General features: G+C 40.4%; 1 protein-coding gene across 1 annotated transcript in view; it reads right to left on the bottom strand.

Moving 5' to 3' along the window:
* Positions 1-17,249, bottom strand: part of ABLIM3 (actin binding LIM protein family member 3) — a 145,647-nt gene that overhangs the window by 71,797 nt on the left and 56,601 nt on the right. Inside the window, exons 4-5 of the mRNA XM_068536165.1 lie at positions 2,018-2,201; positions 27-139 (exon numbers count right to left, since the gene is read on the bottom strand). Of these exons, the coding sequence (XP_068392266.1) occupies positions 27-139; positions 2,018-2,201 (297 nt within the window). The remainder of the gene's footprint in view (positions 1-26; positions 140-2,017; positions 2,202-17,249) is intronic.

Below are 17,249 nucleotides of genomic sequence, written 5' to 3'. Positions count from 1 at the left end.
CGACGTGCCCCGTGGGGAGGACTCACGGCTTGGTCCACGGATCTTGATGGGCTTACTGCTCGTCATGGACTGGGAGCATGTCTGACACAAACATTCCTTCCCGCTGAAGGTCACCTTGTCTCCAATGGGGAAAGGCTTCCTGCAAGAGGGATGAAGGAGAAATTCAACACCACCTCTCCAGAGGGTTCTGTGTCTATAGGTGACTTGACAACACATGTGCTTGAAGATCTTTGGTAGCACACACAGCACACAGAGAGCACCGGCTACATTCAAGTGCTGTTCACGGGGCCAGGCTAAACCACTCAGTTAGGGCCAGGACCGGAACTGGAGACCCAGTTGGGCCAGTTACATGATTTTTAAACACTGGGCAAATCATGACACTTATTTGGGCTTACATTTCTCTTCTATGATGAAGAGGCTAAAAACGTCTCAGAGGTACTTCCTCTTCCTGGAAGGACTTCTCCCATCCCAACTTGACCTATCCCCTGTATGTCAGGAAGAACTCATTCGAATAACTCCCCAACTTGCCAAAATTTCCTTCTTTCACTCCACAGGAAGTTTAGACATCCTCAAAGAACCTCTTCCTCTGCTCACCTGCATTTGCCCAGTTTGAGTTCCACAGCTCAGGGGCTTAAGCTCGTCATGTCCTGCCTCCCTAGCTAAATATAAAGCACATAGAACCCTCAGCACAGCTGATCCCATCACACAGCAGCTCTCGCTCGTGCGGTTTGGGATGCCTGTTAATATGGACTCTGAGCTTATGCCCCCGTAAGCCTGCAGTGGCTCCGCTGCCCTTACATTAGCAACATGAACAATGGAGGGAGTGCCAGGGAGAGAGGGGAGCCGTGTTCTCATCACAGCCCAGGCACTGACTCATGGTAAAAGGACCCGGCATGACCTTGGGAAGGCGCCTATTCTCCGTGGGGCTTCACAAAACCTCCACTTTAGACCATACGGATCCTACTGTGCAAACTTCCAATGGTTCTGGGATTCCAGGTCTTAAGGGTTGGATGGATGAATGAATGAATTCCACTGGGTGATAATATTTTCTTATGCACTGTGTCGTTAGTCTCAATCAGAAACTCTAATTGGTTAGTTACTCTAACTGGTAACAAAGAAGTGGTTATTTTAAGAGGAGAATAATTAATCTGTAAATGACTTTCCCAATTAAAAAATGCATACATATACTCCAATCGTGCTTTACTTATGACTTAATCAGAGCAGTCCATTAAATTTTAACATATCTGTGGGCAGGGTTGAGGTTTTCTTTATTTTTTCATCTACTTAATATTGTGCTTAGCATACACTGGGCCCTTAATGTACATTTGCTAAGTTAACAAGCAATGAGGATGCTGAGGGTAGGGAGGAGGGAAGGCGTGAGCTTTCCATCACCTATCAGAGGTTTTGAGAGGCTAGATAATGATCATTATGATAATGAAGAGAATAATAAAAGTGGACACAATTTGGTACCAGTCATTGAGATAAGGTCTCTCTGCATGTACCATCTCATTTATCTTCATGGAAATCCAATGAAGTTGGACTGGCTTTGATGTCGATTCACCAATGAAGCTGAGGCTTACAGAGGTGGGGTCACCTGCCAGGGTCATGGAGGAAGGCTATAAACAGATATCCCAGTACTGCATGTGGCTGAGGGTGTGAGAGCCTGAGCCAGATTCATGGATTCCAAACTGAGTTTTGAGAGGCCAGAGGGCCCTCAGAGGTTCCTTCAGGGCCTTTTGATGGGAAATGGGAGGCTGAGTGTTGGGGCTCAGATCCTACGCTGCCTTCATCTCGGGACAAACTAGTGTTTTATACTAGATCACATTTGACAAACAGGATTCAGCCGCTAAATGTTTGAAAACCACTGGCCTGTCCAGTCCTTCCACCCCCGAGATTAGAGGATGCAAGTGTCCAGCATAAAGCCGAGTAAGCCCCAGATCTGCCTGGGGAAGGCCACTTCTTCCCTTCTGCAGGATCCCAGGCAGAGGGTCCCCGCCCCCGCTGGCCTCCTGCTCACCTGCACAAGCTGCACACGAAGCACTTGGGGTGGTAGGTGCGGCCCAGCGCAGAGATGACCTCGCCCGTGATAAAGTCCCGGCAGCTGTCACAGCGGGTGCCGTAGAGTTGCTGGTAGTCCTGGGTGCAGATGTACTCCTGGTTCTTGAAGAAGAAGCCTGACTGAGCCAGGCCACAGCCACACACTTGGGGAAACAGGGCGGGAAACAAAGGCAGGTGAGTCCAGGGAGGGTCTGCAAGCATGAGGTTCTCGCTGGGGACAAGGCTGCTGTCTGACTCAGTCATAAGTGGCCAGAGAATGGTGACGCATGGGACCTCATGGGCCTTTGGGGCCAGTGCTCCTTAAAGGATGGCCCGAAGACCACTTGCATCAGAATCACCTGGCGGGCTTCTTGAGATGCAGCTGCCTGGACCTGAATCAGACTCCCTGGGGTTGGAGCCCAGGCATCTGCATTTTAGCACACTCCCCAGCTGATCCTGATGCATGCTGAGACCACCCATGCTATACAATCCTCTAAAAACATGGAGGAAAAGTTTAAAGCCGTGTGGCTTATGCAATGCAACACAGCTGGTGGTATCATGAGTTTGATGAAAGAATCATTCAGTTAAAAATGTCCTGGGCATTTCCTACGTGCATGAGTCTGTGCTAGGTGAAGACAAGCTAGGATGGCAATGGGATGTATGATTTGAAGATTATAATCCATCTTTACCATAGCCATAAAAGGTAGATCTGTTCCCAGGCAGGAATGATAAAACACAATCCTTGAACTCCAAAGAGCTAACAATGGATGCAGAGGGAAGACCACATAGAACGTACATCAGTGGGGACAGGCCATGGGCTGGTGTAGGTAGCAAGTGCTGTGAGTGGGAGGAATCAATGAAGACTTTCTGGAGGAGGTAGCATCTAAGTTGAAGTGAAGGAATGGAATGAGCTAAAGCACAAAGGCAGGAAACTGCAAGCGATATTTGTGTGGAGATGGGGCTAGGGTAAGGGTGGTGTTTTTAGAGAGTGGAAGGCAATATTACAGGAAAATATTGCCAGGCCAGTTGGAGGAAGAGGGGCCAAGTCCAGTTTAAGACGTTTAGGCTTCGTGGGAAACTAGGAAGCCATGGATGGTTTTTCCCCTAGTTTTTAAAATCTTAAATTATTTTGAAAAATCTCAGACATATACAACAGTAGAGAGAAGATTATAATGATTCCCCATTACCCAGCTGCAGAAATGATCAATTGCACTGATGACTTCTGAACAGAGAGGCAACATGATTTCATAAGGTACTTTATAAAGTCTTTGGGGATATCCTTGTGGACAATATGAAGTAATATAGGGCAGATAATAGAACAGCAGGTGGATATAATTATAGGTGTCTGAACAACTGAATCATGTGGGACTCCCCTCCCCCAAAGGACTTAGAAACGTGGGAAATGAGATTTCCCTCTGAGAGTTAAGTTATGAAATGAACACATAATGGGAAGAGCAGGAAGAGGCTAAGTTTCTTCCAAGAGACTGAATGACTCTCTGGGCCACCAGAACTGCTGAGTTTATTGATCCAGCTAAAGCAAGGATGGGTCAGCCAGGAAGGGGCTTGTCAGCAATCAAAGGAAGGCCACTGGAGAGCTCATTCAAATCCCGAGACCAGCTCCCTTTGCTCTGAGTCTGACAGTTTGACTTTCTACATAGGTTGCCTTTGTGAGAGAAGCAGCTGATCAGGGCAACATGAACTAGTACAACGGAGAGTTACAGCTCTTGTTTATGTTAATAAACAGGCACTCAGGTTTTATTCATCAGTTTCCCAAAGATGTGGTTAGCATGACTCAGCTTTACCAAGCGTGATCCACGGTGGGGAAACCAACAAAGTGGTTTCCAAGCCTGTAAGTGCGAGGACCTGGCCTGGACTGGGTGACATCACCCCAGTAAATACTCTCTTATCTTTAACAGGGAACGTTGTTTTGCAAAAGCAGCCAGGTTAAAAGTAGGAGGGACTTCTAGGTCAATGTCAGAAGTATTTTGCAAGTGTTTGTTCACTCTGCAGGCCAGAGGTAGGCTCCAAGGGCCAAGGTGAGGGAGGAGGGCAGCTCCAAATGTCACAGCACCACGGGAAACGGTCTAGGACCATGAGAGACTCTGCTCTGGGAGTCAGACCACCTGGGCTATCTAACTCTCTGGGTGACACTGAACTTGGTCCTCTGTGGTCTGGGGCCTCTGTTCACTTCTGTGTAAAGAGCAGAAACCAGACAAGAAATGACCTGAGCTTTTCTTCTGACACTGACATCCTGTGAGTCTAGGAGAAGGTAGGGCTGACTATATGCCTAAACATTTTAAATTCCAAGTGAGGTAGAGCTGGCAGCCACTGGAGACCACCCCTGCAGAGATTCAGGGCTTATGAGTAGAAGTGGTGCTGGTGGTGGTGGTAGGTGGGGAAGGGTCCAACTTTCATCAGGCTTCATGAAAACTCATCACATCAAACAATGCCTGGTCTGGAAGGCAGGCAAGGCCAGAGAACAGACTGTTCTGGGATGTGCAGGTGGCAGATCAATTGACTTCATGGCTGTGGAATTAGTCAGGTCATGGCCTACAACCTCATTGGAAACAGCTCCTGTTTTTTCCCTTCTTTTCTCTCCTTTGTGTCCCCTGCCAACTCCACTTCCAGAGCCACCTCTCCCAGTGGAGAAAACCAGGAGGCCATATGAAAACTTGGAACAATCTGTTCCTTCATTTCCCCCAAGGAGCTGAAGGAGGAAGGTAGAAAGGATGTAAAGGTTGATAAGAATCCCAGGGGTTCCTGGAAATACAGTGGGGAACACGGGGTGGAAGGAAAGCTGGACCAGCACGACAGATGTATCTGAGGCTGAGCAGAGCTCTTCATTCAAATAACAGGAAAGGCCATGGAGAGGGTCTGTAGTATGGAAGTGATGTGGAATTAATACATCCAGGGCAGTCATTATTCTGTGAATCAGAAAAATAAAGTCTATTAATTAAAAGAAAGATCATATAGTCTGACAATGGGACAGAATATGGGAACTCAGAACTGCTTCCAGAAAACACAGAATGCTCATTGTAAATATAATGCCTAGAATAGGACATGCACACAGCCCTACTGTGTTTCAGTGGAAAATGTACCGTTTTGAGGGTCACTGGACCTTCCAATTCCTCCATATTCCCATTCTAGCACTCAGGTGCTGTGTGACTTTGAAAAAGTGACCTCACCCCTCTGGAGCTCAGTTGCCTCATTTGTAAACTGAGGGGGCTATGTGGTAACTGAGGACACATCCAGATATGAGAGTCTAGGATTCTGTTGAATTTCAACTTTTCAAATGAGACAGTTTTATGGAATTTCAAAATCAAAGTGTTAGAAGGGTCCCTGAGGGTGATCTCATTCATTATTTTAAACATTTAAATTGTGAAATATATTATACATACAGAAGATGTAGTAAATATATATGTACAGTGTAAAGAAGAATAATAAAACATGCTCCCAGCTACTCACTACAGAGTTTATGAAATAGAACATCACCAGCAGCTCGGAAGCCTGTTCCCGTCTCCCTAAGAGCGCCCTGCTTCCCACACCACATCCCAAATTGTGTTTATCATTCTCTTGCTTTTCTTTACAGTTTTACTACCTTTGAGGTATCTACAAACAATATATTGTTTAGTTTTGCCTGTTTTTGAACTTTATATGGATGGAATCATACTGCATCTACTCTTCTGTGTAATTTACTGCTTCATTCTCTCAGTATTATGTTTTTGAGATTCATCCATGTCGATGCATGTAGTTGTGGGCCATTCATTTTCACTGCGGTGCTGTATTTCATTGTCTGACTATATCACAATTGATCTATTCCACTGCCGAAGGACATCCAAGCTGCTTGTGGTTTTTTTTTTTTCCTTTATGGAAATGCTGCCTTGAACATTCTTGTATTTGTGAGGTGATGTCTCACTGTTTTCCAATAAGTTTTTCCCATTTACATTCCCACCAGCAGTTCTCACAGAGCTATATTATCACAGACACCAGGTAACACCTAACTTATATTTAGTTAACATGGTACAGGTGAAAGGATGTTCTATTGTGATTTTAAATTTAATTTCCCTGATTATTAATGAAATTGAGAATGTTATTACCTGTTTATGGGCCATTTGTGTTTTCAAGGTTTATCCACATGGAGCATGTATCAGTATTTCTTTTCTACTGATGAATAATATTCCACTGTATGGATATACCACATTGTACTTATCCATTCACTGGCTGATGGATATTTGAATTGTTTCAAACTTCTGACTTTATGAATAATATTGCTATGAACATTTGTGTACAAGTTTTTGTGTGAACATACATTACTTGAGCGTAAGTCAAGCAGTGGAATTTGGAATTGTTGGGGTTATACGGTAACTCTACGTTTACCCCTCGAGGAACTGCAAGATTGTTTTCCAAAGCACCTACACATTTTACATTCCCACCAGCAAGGTATGAGGGTTCCAATTCCTCCATATTCTTGCCAACACTTGTATTATCTGTCTTTTTTGATTATAGCCAACTGAGTGGGTGTGAAGTTTATCTCATTGTGGTTTTATTTGCATTTCATTGATTGCTAATGATGTTGAGCATTTCTTCATGTCCTTATTGGACATTTATATAACTTCTTCAGAGAAATGTCTATTCATATCCTTTGCCCATTTTGAAATTGGGTTATTTGTCTTTTTTATTATTAAGTTGTAAGTATTCTTTATATAGTCTAGATACAAGCCCTTTACCAGATATATGATTTGCAAATTTTATCTCCCATTCTGTGTGTTGCCTTTCACATTCTTCATGGTATGTTTTGAAGCAAAAAAGTTTTTAATTTTGACGATGTTCAATTTATCTATTTTTCCTTAGTTGTTTGTGCTTTGGGTGTCATGTCCAAGAAGGCTTTGCCTAACTTAAGGTCACAAAGATTTACTCCTATATTTTCTCTTAACAATTTTATAGTTTTAGCTCTTACATTTAGGTTTTTGACTTATTTTGAGTTAATTTTTGTGTATGATGTGAAGAAGAAGGCAACTTTTTTTTTTTTTCGCATATATATGTTCAGTTTTCCTAGCATCATTTGTTGAAGACTGTTCTTTCCCTATTGAATTATTTTGGTTGCCTTGATGACATTCAACTGACCATAAATATAAGGGTTTATTTTTCCACTCTCATTTCGACTCTATTGATCTATATGTCTATCCTTGTACCACATTGTTTTGTTTATTGTAGCTTTGTAGTAAGTTTTGAAAGTGGGAAGTTTGAGTCTTCCAACCTTGTTCTTCTTTTTCAAGATTGCTTTGGCTATTTTATGTTCCTTTCAATTCCATATGCATTTTAGAATCAGTTTGTCAATTTCTACAGAGAAGCAAGTGGGGATTTTTATAGGGATTACATGTGTTATGAACTGAATAGTGTCCTCCCCCAAATTCATATGTTGAAGTCCCAAGCCCTAATGTGATGGTACTTAGATAGGTGGCCTTTAGGAGGTAATCAGGTTTAGATGAGGTCATAAGGATGGGCCCTTCATTATGGGATTAGTGACCTCATTAGAAGAGACACCAGCAAGCTTGCTCATTCTCATTCTCCCTCTCTTTCTCTCTGCTCCTCCCTCCCTCCCTCTGTGACATGTGAGGACACAGTGAGAGGGTAGCTGTCTGCAAGCCAGGAAGGGAGCTCTCCATAACCCGACTATGAAGGCACCTTAATCTTGGACTTCCAGCCTCCAGAACTGTGAGAAAATACACTACTGTTGTTTAAGCCATCCAATCTATGTTATTTTGTTATGGCATGTGGGATCCCAGTGTGGGTACTTTTCCAGCCTCCAGAACTGTGAGAAAATACACTACTGTTGTTTAAGCCATCCAATCTATGTTATTTTGTTATGGCAGCCTGAACTAAGGTAGCACTAAGTTTGTAGATTGATCTAAAGAATATTGCCATCATAACAATGTTAAGGCTTCTGATCCATGAACATGGTATATTTTTCCATTTACTTAGATATTCTTTAATATTTTGTAGTTTTCAAAGTATAAATTTTACACTTTTGTTAAATACTTCTTCTTTTTTTTTAATGTAGCTCTCAAAGCTTTTCCAGATGTTTATTATTTAAGAGAACATATCACCCCTCCTAGGTATATGGACAAGAGAAATCATATACATGTTTACCAGCAGACACATAAAAGAATGTCTATAGCCACATTATATGTAATGCTGGACACAACTCAAATGCTCATCAACAGTTAAGAAGAATAAATTCATGGTGGCATAATATAATCACACAATGGAACGTATAGCAATGAGAATGAAAAAACCATAAATACATGAAACAACAAGACTGACTCTCACAAACAAAATATTAGCACAGGAAGCCAGATGTAAAAAAGTACCTACACTGGGACTTCCCTGGTGGCGCAGTGGTTAAGAATCTGCCTGCCAATATGGGGGACACGGGAGCCCTGGTCTGAGAAGATCCCACATGCCACGGAGTGACTAGGCCCGTGAGCCACAACTACTGAGCCTGCACGTCTGGAGCCTGTGCTCCACAACGGGAGAGGTTGCGACGGTGAGAGGCCCCCGCACCACGATGAAGAGTGGCCCCCGCTCGCCGCAACTGGAGAAAGCCCTTGCACAGAAACGAAGACCCAACACAGCCAAAAATAAATATAAATAAATAAATAAATTTATAAAAAAAAAAAAGTACCCACACTAATTCTACTTACATGATGTTTACAACAGGCAAAACTTATTTATGATGTTAGAAGTCAGGACAGTGGATACTTTTGATGCGGGGCAGTGACTGGTGGGACATGCAAAGTAAGTTTCTGGGGTGCTGGTGGTATGCTGTTTCTTTTTTTGTTGTTGTCGTTTTTTGTTTGTTTTGGGTTTTTGTTAAATTTTTTTTTAATTTTTAATTTTATATATTTTTTTATACAGCAGGTTCTTATTAGTCATCAATTTTATACACATCAGTGTATACATGTCAATCCCAATGGCACAATTCATCACACCACCACTCCCACCCTCCTGCCGCTTTCCCCCCTTGGTGTCCATACATTTGTTCTCTACATCTGTGTCTCAATTTCTGCCCTGCAAACCGGTTCATCTGTACCATTTTTCTAGGTTCCACATATATGCGTTAATATACGATATTTGTTTTTCTCTGACTTACTTCACTCTGTATGGCAGTCTCTAGATCCATCCACGTCTCAACAAATGGCTCAATTTCGTTCCTTTTTATGGCTGAGTAATATTCCATTGTATATATGTACCACAACTTCTTTATCCATTCGTCTGTCGATGGGCATTTAGGTTGCTTCCATGACCTGGCTATTGTAAACAGTGCTGCAATAAACATTGGGGTGCATGTGTCTTTTTGAATTATGGTTTTCTCTGGGTATATGCCCAGTAGTGGGATTGCTGGATCATATGGTAATTTTTAGTTTTTTAAGGACCCTCCATACTGTTCTCCATAGTGGCTGTATCAATTTACATTCCCACCAACAGGGCAAGAGGGTTCCCTTTTCTCCACACCCTCTCCAGCATTTGTTGTTTGTAGATTTTCTGATGACACCCATTCTAACTGGTGTGAGGTGGTACCTCATTGTAGTTTTGATTTGCATTTCTCTAATAATCAGTGATGCTGAGCAATTTTTCATGTGCTTCTTGGCCATCTCTATGTTTTCTTTGGAGAAATGTCTATTTAGGTCTTCTGCCCATTTTTGGATTGGGTTTTTTGTTTTTTTAATATTAAGCTGCATGAGCTGTTTATATATTTTGGAGATTAATCCTTTGTCCGTTGATTCGTTTGCAAATGTTTTCTCCCATTCTGAGGGTTGTCTTTTCGTCTTGTTTATGGTTTCCTTTCCTTTGTTTATGGTTTGTCCTTTCGTCTTGTTTATGGTTTCCTTTCCAATAAATACTTTTGCTGTGCATAAGCTTTGAAGTTTCATTAGGTCCCATTTGTTTATTTTTGTTTTTATTTCCATTACTCTAGGAGGTGGATCAAAAAAGATCTTGCTGTGATTGATGTCAAAGAGTGTTCTTCCTATGTTTTCCACTAAGAGTTTTATAGTGTCCGGTCTTACATTTAGGTCTCGAATCCATTTCGAGTTTATTTTTGTGTATGGTGTTAGGGAGTATTCTAATTTCATTCTTTTACATGTAGCTGTCCAGTTTTCCCAGCACCACTTATTGAAGAGACTGTCTTTTCTCCATTGTATATCCTTGTCTCCTTTGTCATAGATTAGTTGACCATAGGTGCGTGGGTTTATCTCTGGGCTTTCTATCTTGTTCCATTGATCTATGTTTCTGTTTTTGTGCCAGTACCATATTGTCTTGATTACTGTAGCTTTGTAGTATAGTCTGAAGTCAGGGAGTCTGATTCCTCCAGCTCCATTTTTTTTTCCCTCAAGACTGCTTTGGCTATTCGGGGTCTTTTGTGTCTCCATACAACTTTAAAGATTTTTTGTTCTAGTTCCTTAAAAAATGCTGTTGGTAATTTCATAGGGATTGCATTGAATCTGTAGATTGCTTTGGGTAGTATAGTCATTTTCACAATATTGATTCTTCCAATCCAAGAACATGGTATATCTCTCCATCTGTTGGTATCATCTTTAATTTCTTTCATCAGTGTCTTATAGTTTTCTGCATACAGGTCTTTTGTCTCCCTAGGTAGGTTTATTCCTAGGTATTTTATTCTTTTTTGTTGCAATGGTAAATGGGAGTGTTTCCATAATTTCTCTTTCAGATTTTTCATCATTAGTGTATAGGAATGCAAGAGATTTCTGTGCATTAATTTTGTATCCTGCAACTTTACCAAATTCATTAATTAGCTCTAGTAGTTTTCTGGTGGCAGTTTTAGAATTCTCTATGTATAGTATCATGTCATCTGCAAAGAGTGACAGTTTTACTTCTTCTTTTCCAATTTGTATTCCTTTTATTTCTTTTTCTTCTCTGATTGCCGTGGCTAGGACTTCCAAAACTATGCTGAATAATAGTGGTGAGAGTGGACATCCTTGTCTCGTTCCTGATCTTAGAGGAAATGCTTGCAGTTTTTCACCGTTGAGAATGATGTTTGCTGTGGGTTTGTCATATACAGCCTTTATTATGTTGAGGTAGGTTCCCTCTATGCCCACTTTCTGGAGAGGTTTTATCATAAATCGGTGTTGAATTTTGTCAAAAGCTTTTTCTGCATCTATTGAGATGACCATATGGTTTTTATTCTTCAATTTGTTAATATGGTGTATCACATTGATTGATTTGCATATACTGAAGAATCCTTGCATCACTGGGATAAATCCCACTTGATCATGGTGTATGATCCTTTTAATGTGCTGTTGGATTCTGTTTGCTAGTATTTTGTTGAGGATTTTTGCTGAGGATCTATATTCATCAGTGATATTGTTCTGTAATTTTCTTTTTTTGTAGTATTTTTGTCTGGTTTTGGTATCAGGGTGATGGTGGCCTCATAGAATGAGTTTGGGAGTGTTCCTTCCTCTGCAATCTTTTGGAAGAGTTTGAGAAGGATGGGTGTTAGCTCTTCTCTAAATGTTTGATAGAATTCACCTGTGAAGCCATCTGGTCCTGGATTTTTATTTGTTGGAAGATTTTAAATCACAGTTTCAATTCCATTACTTGTGATTGGTCTGTTCATATTTTCTGTTTCTTCCTGGTTCAGTCTTGGAAGGTTATACCTTTCTAAGAATTTGTCCATTTCTTCCAGGTTGTCCATTTCAATGGCATAGAGTTGCTTGTAGTAGTCTCTTAGGATGCTTTGTATTTCTGTGGTGTCTGTTGTAACTTCTCCTTTTTCATTTCTGATTTTATTGATTTGAGTCCTCTCCCTCTTTTTCTTGATGAGTCTGGCTAATGGCTTGTCAATTTTGTTTATCTTCTCAAAGAACCAGCTTTTAGTTTTATTGATCTTTGCTATTGTTTTCTTGGTTTCTAGTTCATTTATTTCTGCTCTGGTCTTTATGATTTCTTTCCTTCTGCTAACTTTGGGTTTTGTTTGTTCTTCTTTCTCTAGTTTCTTTAGGTGTAAGGTTAGATTGTTTACTTGAGATTTTTCTTGTTTCTTTAGGTAGGCTTGTATAGTTATAAACTTCCCTCTTAAAACTGCTTTTGCTGCATCCCATAGGTTTTGGGTCATCGTGTTTTCATTGTCATTTGTCTCTAGGTATTTTCTGATATCCTCTTTGATTTCTTCAGTGATCTCTTGGTTATTTAGTAACATATTGTTTAGCTTCCATGTGTTTGTGATTTTTACGGTTTTTTCCCTGTAATTGATTTCTAATCTCATAGCGTTGTGGTCAGAAAAGATGCTTGATATGATTTCAATTTTCTTAAATTTACTGAGGTTTGATTTGTGACCCAAGATGTGATCTATCCTGGAGAATGTTCCGTGCGCACTTGAGAAGAACATGTAATCTGCTGTTTTTGGATGGAATGTCCTATAAATATCAATTAAATCTATCTGGTCTATTGTGTCATTTAAAGCTTGTGTTTCCTTATTTATTTTCATTTTGGATGATCTGTCCATTGGTGTAAGTGAGGTGTTAAAGTCCCCCACTATTATTGTGTTACTGTCGATTTCCTCTTTTATAGCTGTTAGCAGTTGCCTTATATATTGAGGTGCTCCTATGTTGGGTGCATATATATTTATAATTGGTATATCTTCTTCTTGGATTGATCCCTTGATCATTATGTAGTGTCCTTCCTTGTCTCTTGTAACATTCTTTATTTTAAAGTCTATTTTATCTAATATGAGTACAGCTACTCCAGCTTTCTTTTGATTTCCATTTGCATGGAATATCTTTTTCCATCCCCTCACTTTCAGTCTGTATGTGTCCCTAGGCCTAAAGTGGGTCTCTTGTAGACAGCATATATATGGGTCTTGTTTTTGTATCCATTCAGCAAACCTGTGTCTTTTGGTTGGGGCATTTAATCCATTCACGTTTAAGGTAATTATCAATATGTATGTTCCTATGACCATTTTCTTAATTGTTATGGGTTTGTTTTTGTAGGTCCTTTTCTTCTCTTGTGTTTCCCACTTAGAGAAGTTCCTTTAGCGTTTGTTGTAGAGCTGGTTTGGTGGTGCTGAATTCTCTTAGCTTTTGCTTGTCTGAAAAGCTTTTGATTTCTCTATTGAATCTGAATGAGATCCTTGCCGGGTAGAGTAATCTTGGTTGTAGGTTCTTCCCTTTCGTCCCTTTAAGTATATCATGCCACTCTCTCCTGGCTTGTAGAGTTTCTGCTGAGAAATAAGCTGTTAACCTTATGGGAGTTCCCTTGTATGTTATTTGTTGTTTTTCCCTTGCTGCTTTCAATATTTTTTCTTTGTCTTTAATTTTTGCCAATTTGATTACTCTGTATCTCGGCGTGTTTCTCCTTGGGTTTATCCTGTGTGGGACTCTCTGTGCTTCCTGGACTTGGGTGGCTATTTCCTTTCCTATGCTTGGGTGGCTATTTCCTTTCCTATGCTATCCTTTTCGACTATAATCTCTTCAAATATTTTCTCTGGTCCTTTCTCTCTCTCTTCTCCTTCTGGGACCCCTATAATGCAAATGTTGTTGCATTTAATGTTGTCCCAGAGGTCTCTTAGGCTGTCTACATTTCTTTCCATTCTTTTTTCTTTATTCTGTTCTGCAGCAGTGAATTCCACCATTCTGTCTTCCAGGTCACTTATCCGTTCTTCTGCCTCAGTTATTCTGCTATTGATTCCTTCTAGCGTAGTTTTCATTTCAGTTATTGTATTGTTCATCTCTGTTTGTTTGCTCTTTAATTCTTCTAGGTCTTTGTTAAACATTTCTTGCATCTTCTTGATCTTTGCCTCCATTCTTTTTCCGAGGTCCTGGATCATCTTCACTATCATTATTCTGAATTCTTTTTCTGGAAGGTTGCCTGTCTCCACTTCATTTAGTTGTTTTTCTGGGGTTTTATCTTGTTCCTTCATCTGGTACATAGCCCTCTGCGTTTTCATCTTGTCTATCTTTCTGTGAATGTGGTTTTTGTTCCACAGGCTGCAGGATTGTAGTTCATCTTGCTTCTTCTGTCTGTCCTCTGGTGGATGTGGCTATCTAAGAGGCTTGTGCAAGTTTCCTGATGGGAGGGACTGGGGGTGGGTAGAGCTGACTGTTGCCTTGGTGGGCAGAGCTCAGTAAAACTTTAATCTGCTTGACTGCTCATGGGTGGGTCTGGGTTCCCTCCTTGTTGGTTGCTTGGCCCGAGGGAACCCAACACTGGAACCTACCTGGGCTCTTTGGTGGGGCTAATGGCGGACTCTGGGAGGGCTCACACCAAGGAGTACTTCCCGGAACTTCTGCTGCCAGTGTCCTTGTCCCCATGGTGAGCCACAGCCACCCCCCACCTCTGCAGGAGACCTTCCAACACTAGCAGGTAGGTCTGGTTCAGTCTCCCCTGGGGTCACTGCTCCTTCCCCTGGGTCCCGATGCGCACACTACTTTGTGTGTGCCCTCCAAGAGTGGAGTCTCTGTTTCCCCCAGTCCTGTCGAAGTCCTGCAATCAAATCCCACTAGCCTTCAAGGTCTGATTCTCTAGGAATTCCTCCTCCCGTTGCTGGACCCCCAGGTTGGGAAGCCTGACGTGGGGCTCAGAACCTTCACTCCAGTGGGTGGACTTCTGTGGTATAAGTGTTCTCCAGTCTGTGAGTCACCCACCCAGCAGTTATGGGATTTGATTTTACTGTGATTGCGCCCCTCCTACTGTCTCATTGTGGCTGCTCCTTTGTCTTTGGATGTGGGGTATCTTTTTTGGTGAGTTCCAGTGTCCTCCTGTCGATGATTGTCCAGCAGCTAGTTGTGATTCTGGTGTTCTCGCAAGAGGGAGTGAGAGCACGTCCTTCTACTCTGCCATCTTGGTTCAGGGCCGAACATCTCTTGTTAAACTCTTATGCATTTTATTTTTGATGGTATTGTAAATGGAACTGTTTTCTCAATTTTATTTTCAGATTGTTCATTGCAAGTGTATAGAAATACAATTGATTTTGGTATATTGATCTTGTACCTTGAAATCTGATGAACTTATTTGCTAGTTCTAATAGTCTTTTTTAGCACATTCCTTAGGATTTGTTATATACAAGATCATGTCATGTGCAAATAGAGATAGTCTTCTTTTTCAATCTGGGTGACTTCTATTTCATTTTCTTGCCTAATTGACCTAGCATGAACCTGCAGTATAATGTTAAATAGAAGCAGTAAGAGCAGACATTCTTTTCTTATTTTTGATCTCACAGGGAAACAGTCTTTCAGCATTAAGTATGATTTAAGCTGTGGGTTTGCCTTTGTTCTTGAAAGATAGTTTTGCTGAATACATAATCCTAAATTTGCAGTTACTTCTTTCAGTACATAAAGGTATTATTCCACTGTTTTCAGATTTCCTTGTTGTGACTAAAACTTCAGCTGTCAGCTTATTTACCATTCATATGCAGATGATCTGTCTTTTATCTCTGGCTACTTTTAAGATGGGTTTTTTGGGGTGTTTTTGGTGATCTGCAGTTTCACCATGATGTGTGTAGGTAGATTTCTTTTATATTTTTCTACTGGGATTCATTAAGTTTCCTAGATATTTGTGTCTCTCAACAGTTCTACATAATTCACAGATGTTATCTCTTCAAATATTGTCTTCCTACTCATGTTCTCTATTATACATCTCTAGAACTCTGATTAGATATATGTCAAACCTTCTCACTATATTCTCCATGTATAAAGTTCTCTTTTATTTTTATCACTTTCTTATATTTCTGAGCTATATGTATATACCTCTCTCTTTGCTAAATCTTACAGTTTATTAATTATCTCTTCAGCAACATCTGATGTGCTATTTAATCCATACGTTGAGTTTTTAATTTCAAATATTATACATTTTTATGTGTAAAATGTACGTTGTTTCAAAATAACAAAGAACTTTGTTATTTCTCTATTGCCTTTCCTTATGGTCAGGTTCATATCAAACAACCTGTGCACTGAGCTACCTGCTTCATGGGGTGGTCAAATCCTGCATAGATGTGGTGTTCATTCACTTTCTCCCTTCCCATCGCACAGGGTAACAGAATGCAGAGAAAACCAAAAAAGCTGTACACACTATAAAAAGTTAAAAAAAAAAAAGATGCAAGTGAACTTATTTATAAAACAGAAACAGACTCACAGACTTCAAAAACAAATTTATGGTTATCAAAGGGGAAACGTGGGGGGGGGGGGATAAATTAGGAGCTTGGGATTAACATACACACACTACTATATATAAAATAGATAACCAACAAGGACCTACTGTATAGCACAGGGAACTCTACTCAACATTCTGCAATAACCTATATGGCAAAAGAATCTGAAAAAGAATGGATATATGTATATGTATAACTGAATCACTTTACTGTGCACCTGAAACTAACACAATATTGTAAATCAACTATACTCCAATATAAAATAAAAACTTAAATTAAAAAAATGTTTATGTTGTTTCTTTTTCACATCTGCTGTGTTATTTGTTAAAATGTGTGGTTTTTTGCTCATTTTCTTCTGGCTTGTCTTACTTGTTTAAACATATTGAATGTAGTTATTATATAATGTCAGAAAATTCCAGTCTATAGTCTTTGAGGTTCCCTGTCTACTTTCCATCGTTTCTGCTGGCTCTCCCCCATTATGATTTGTACATTTTTGACTGTGAGTTATTCGTTTTGCTAATAATTTTATCTGTAGTAATTCTTTGAGGTCAGGAATAAAGCTGAGTTCCTCTAAAGAGGATTATCCTTTGCTTCTGACATTTGACAAGTGTGGGACCACTTTCTTTTAAATTGTTTCACTTTTTTTTTTTAATGCCAAATATATAGCATGAAAATAGAATGTGAATCCATATACAGGGTGGATTATGGGTAGACATTTTGATACGAGTTTTATTCTCTTCTACCCAGTGCCCAAGTTGGTACAGGCAAGTTTTAGTGCTGTTTCCTTCTCCAGTTTACTTCTCATCCATCTATACACTGAGAAGAAGTTTTTGTAGGGGGAAACCTCGGCTTACTCAGAGGTCTACAGTTAGAATCCTACTTTGATCAGGCTCTAGGCTTTGACTCCTGTTCTCCATGATCCATACAGCTATCCAGGTAAAAGCTCAAGGTCTTCAAGGTTTAGCATAAACCATGAAGATTAAATCTGGCATTGGCAGTCACACCCAGATATCTGCTTTTATTTTTATTTTTTACCTCTACAGATTCC

The sequence above is a fragment of the Eschrichtius robustus genome, chromosome 2 (assembly GCF_028021215.1).
Source record: "Eschrichtius robustus isolate mEscRob2 chromosome 2, mEscRob2.pri, whole genome shotgun sequence".
Lineage (NCBI taxonomy): Eukaryota > Metazoa > Chordata > Mammalia > Artiodactyla > Eschrichtiidae > Eschrichtius > Eschrichtius robustus.
The sequence above is the reverse complement of the archived record's forward strand: the minus strand, read 5'-3'. Positions and strand labels throughout refer to the sequence as shown.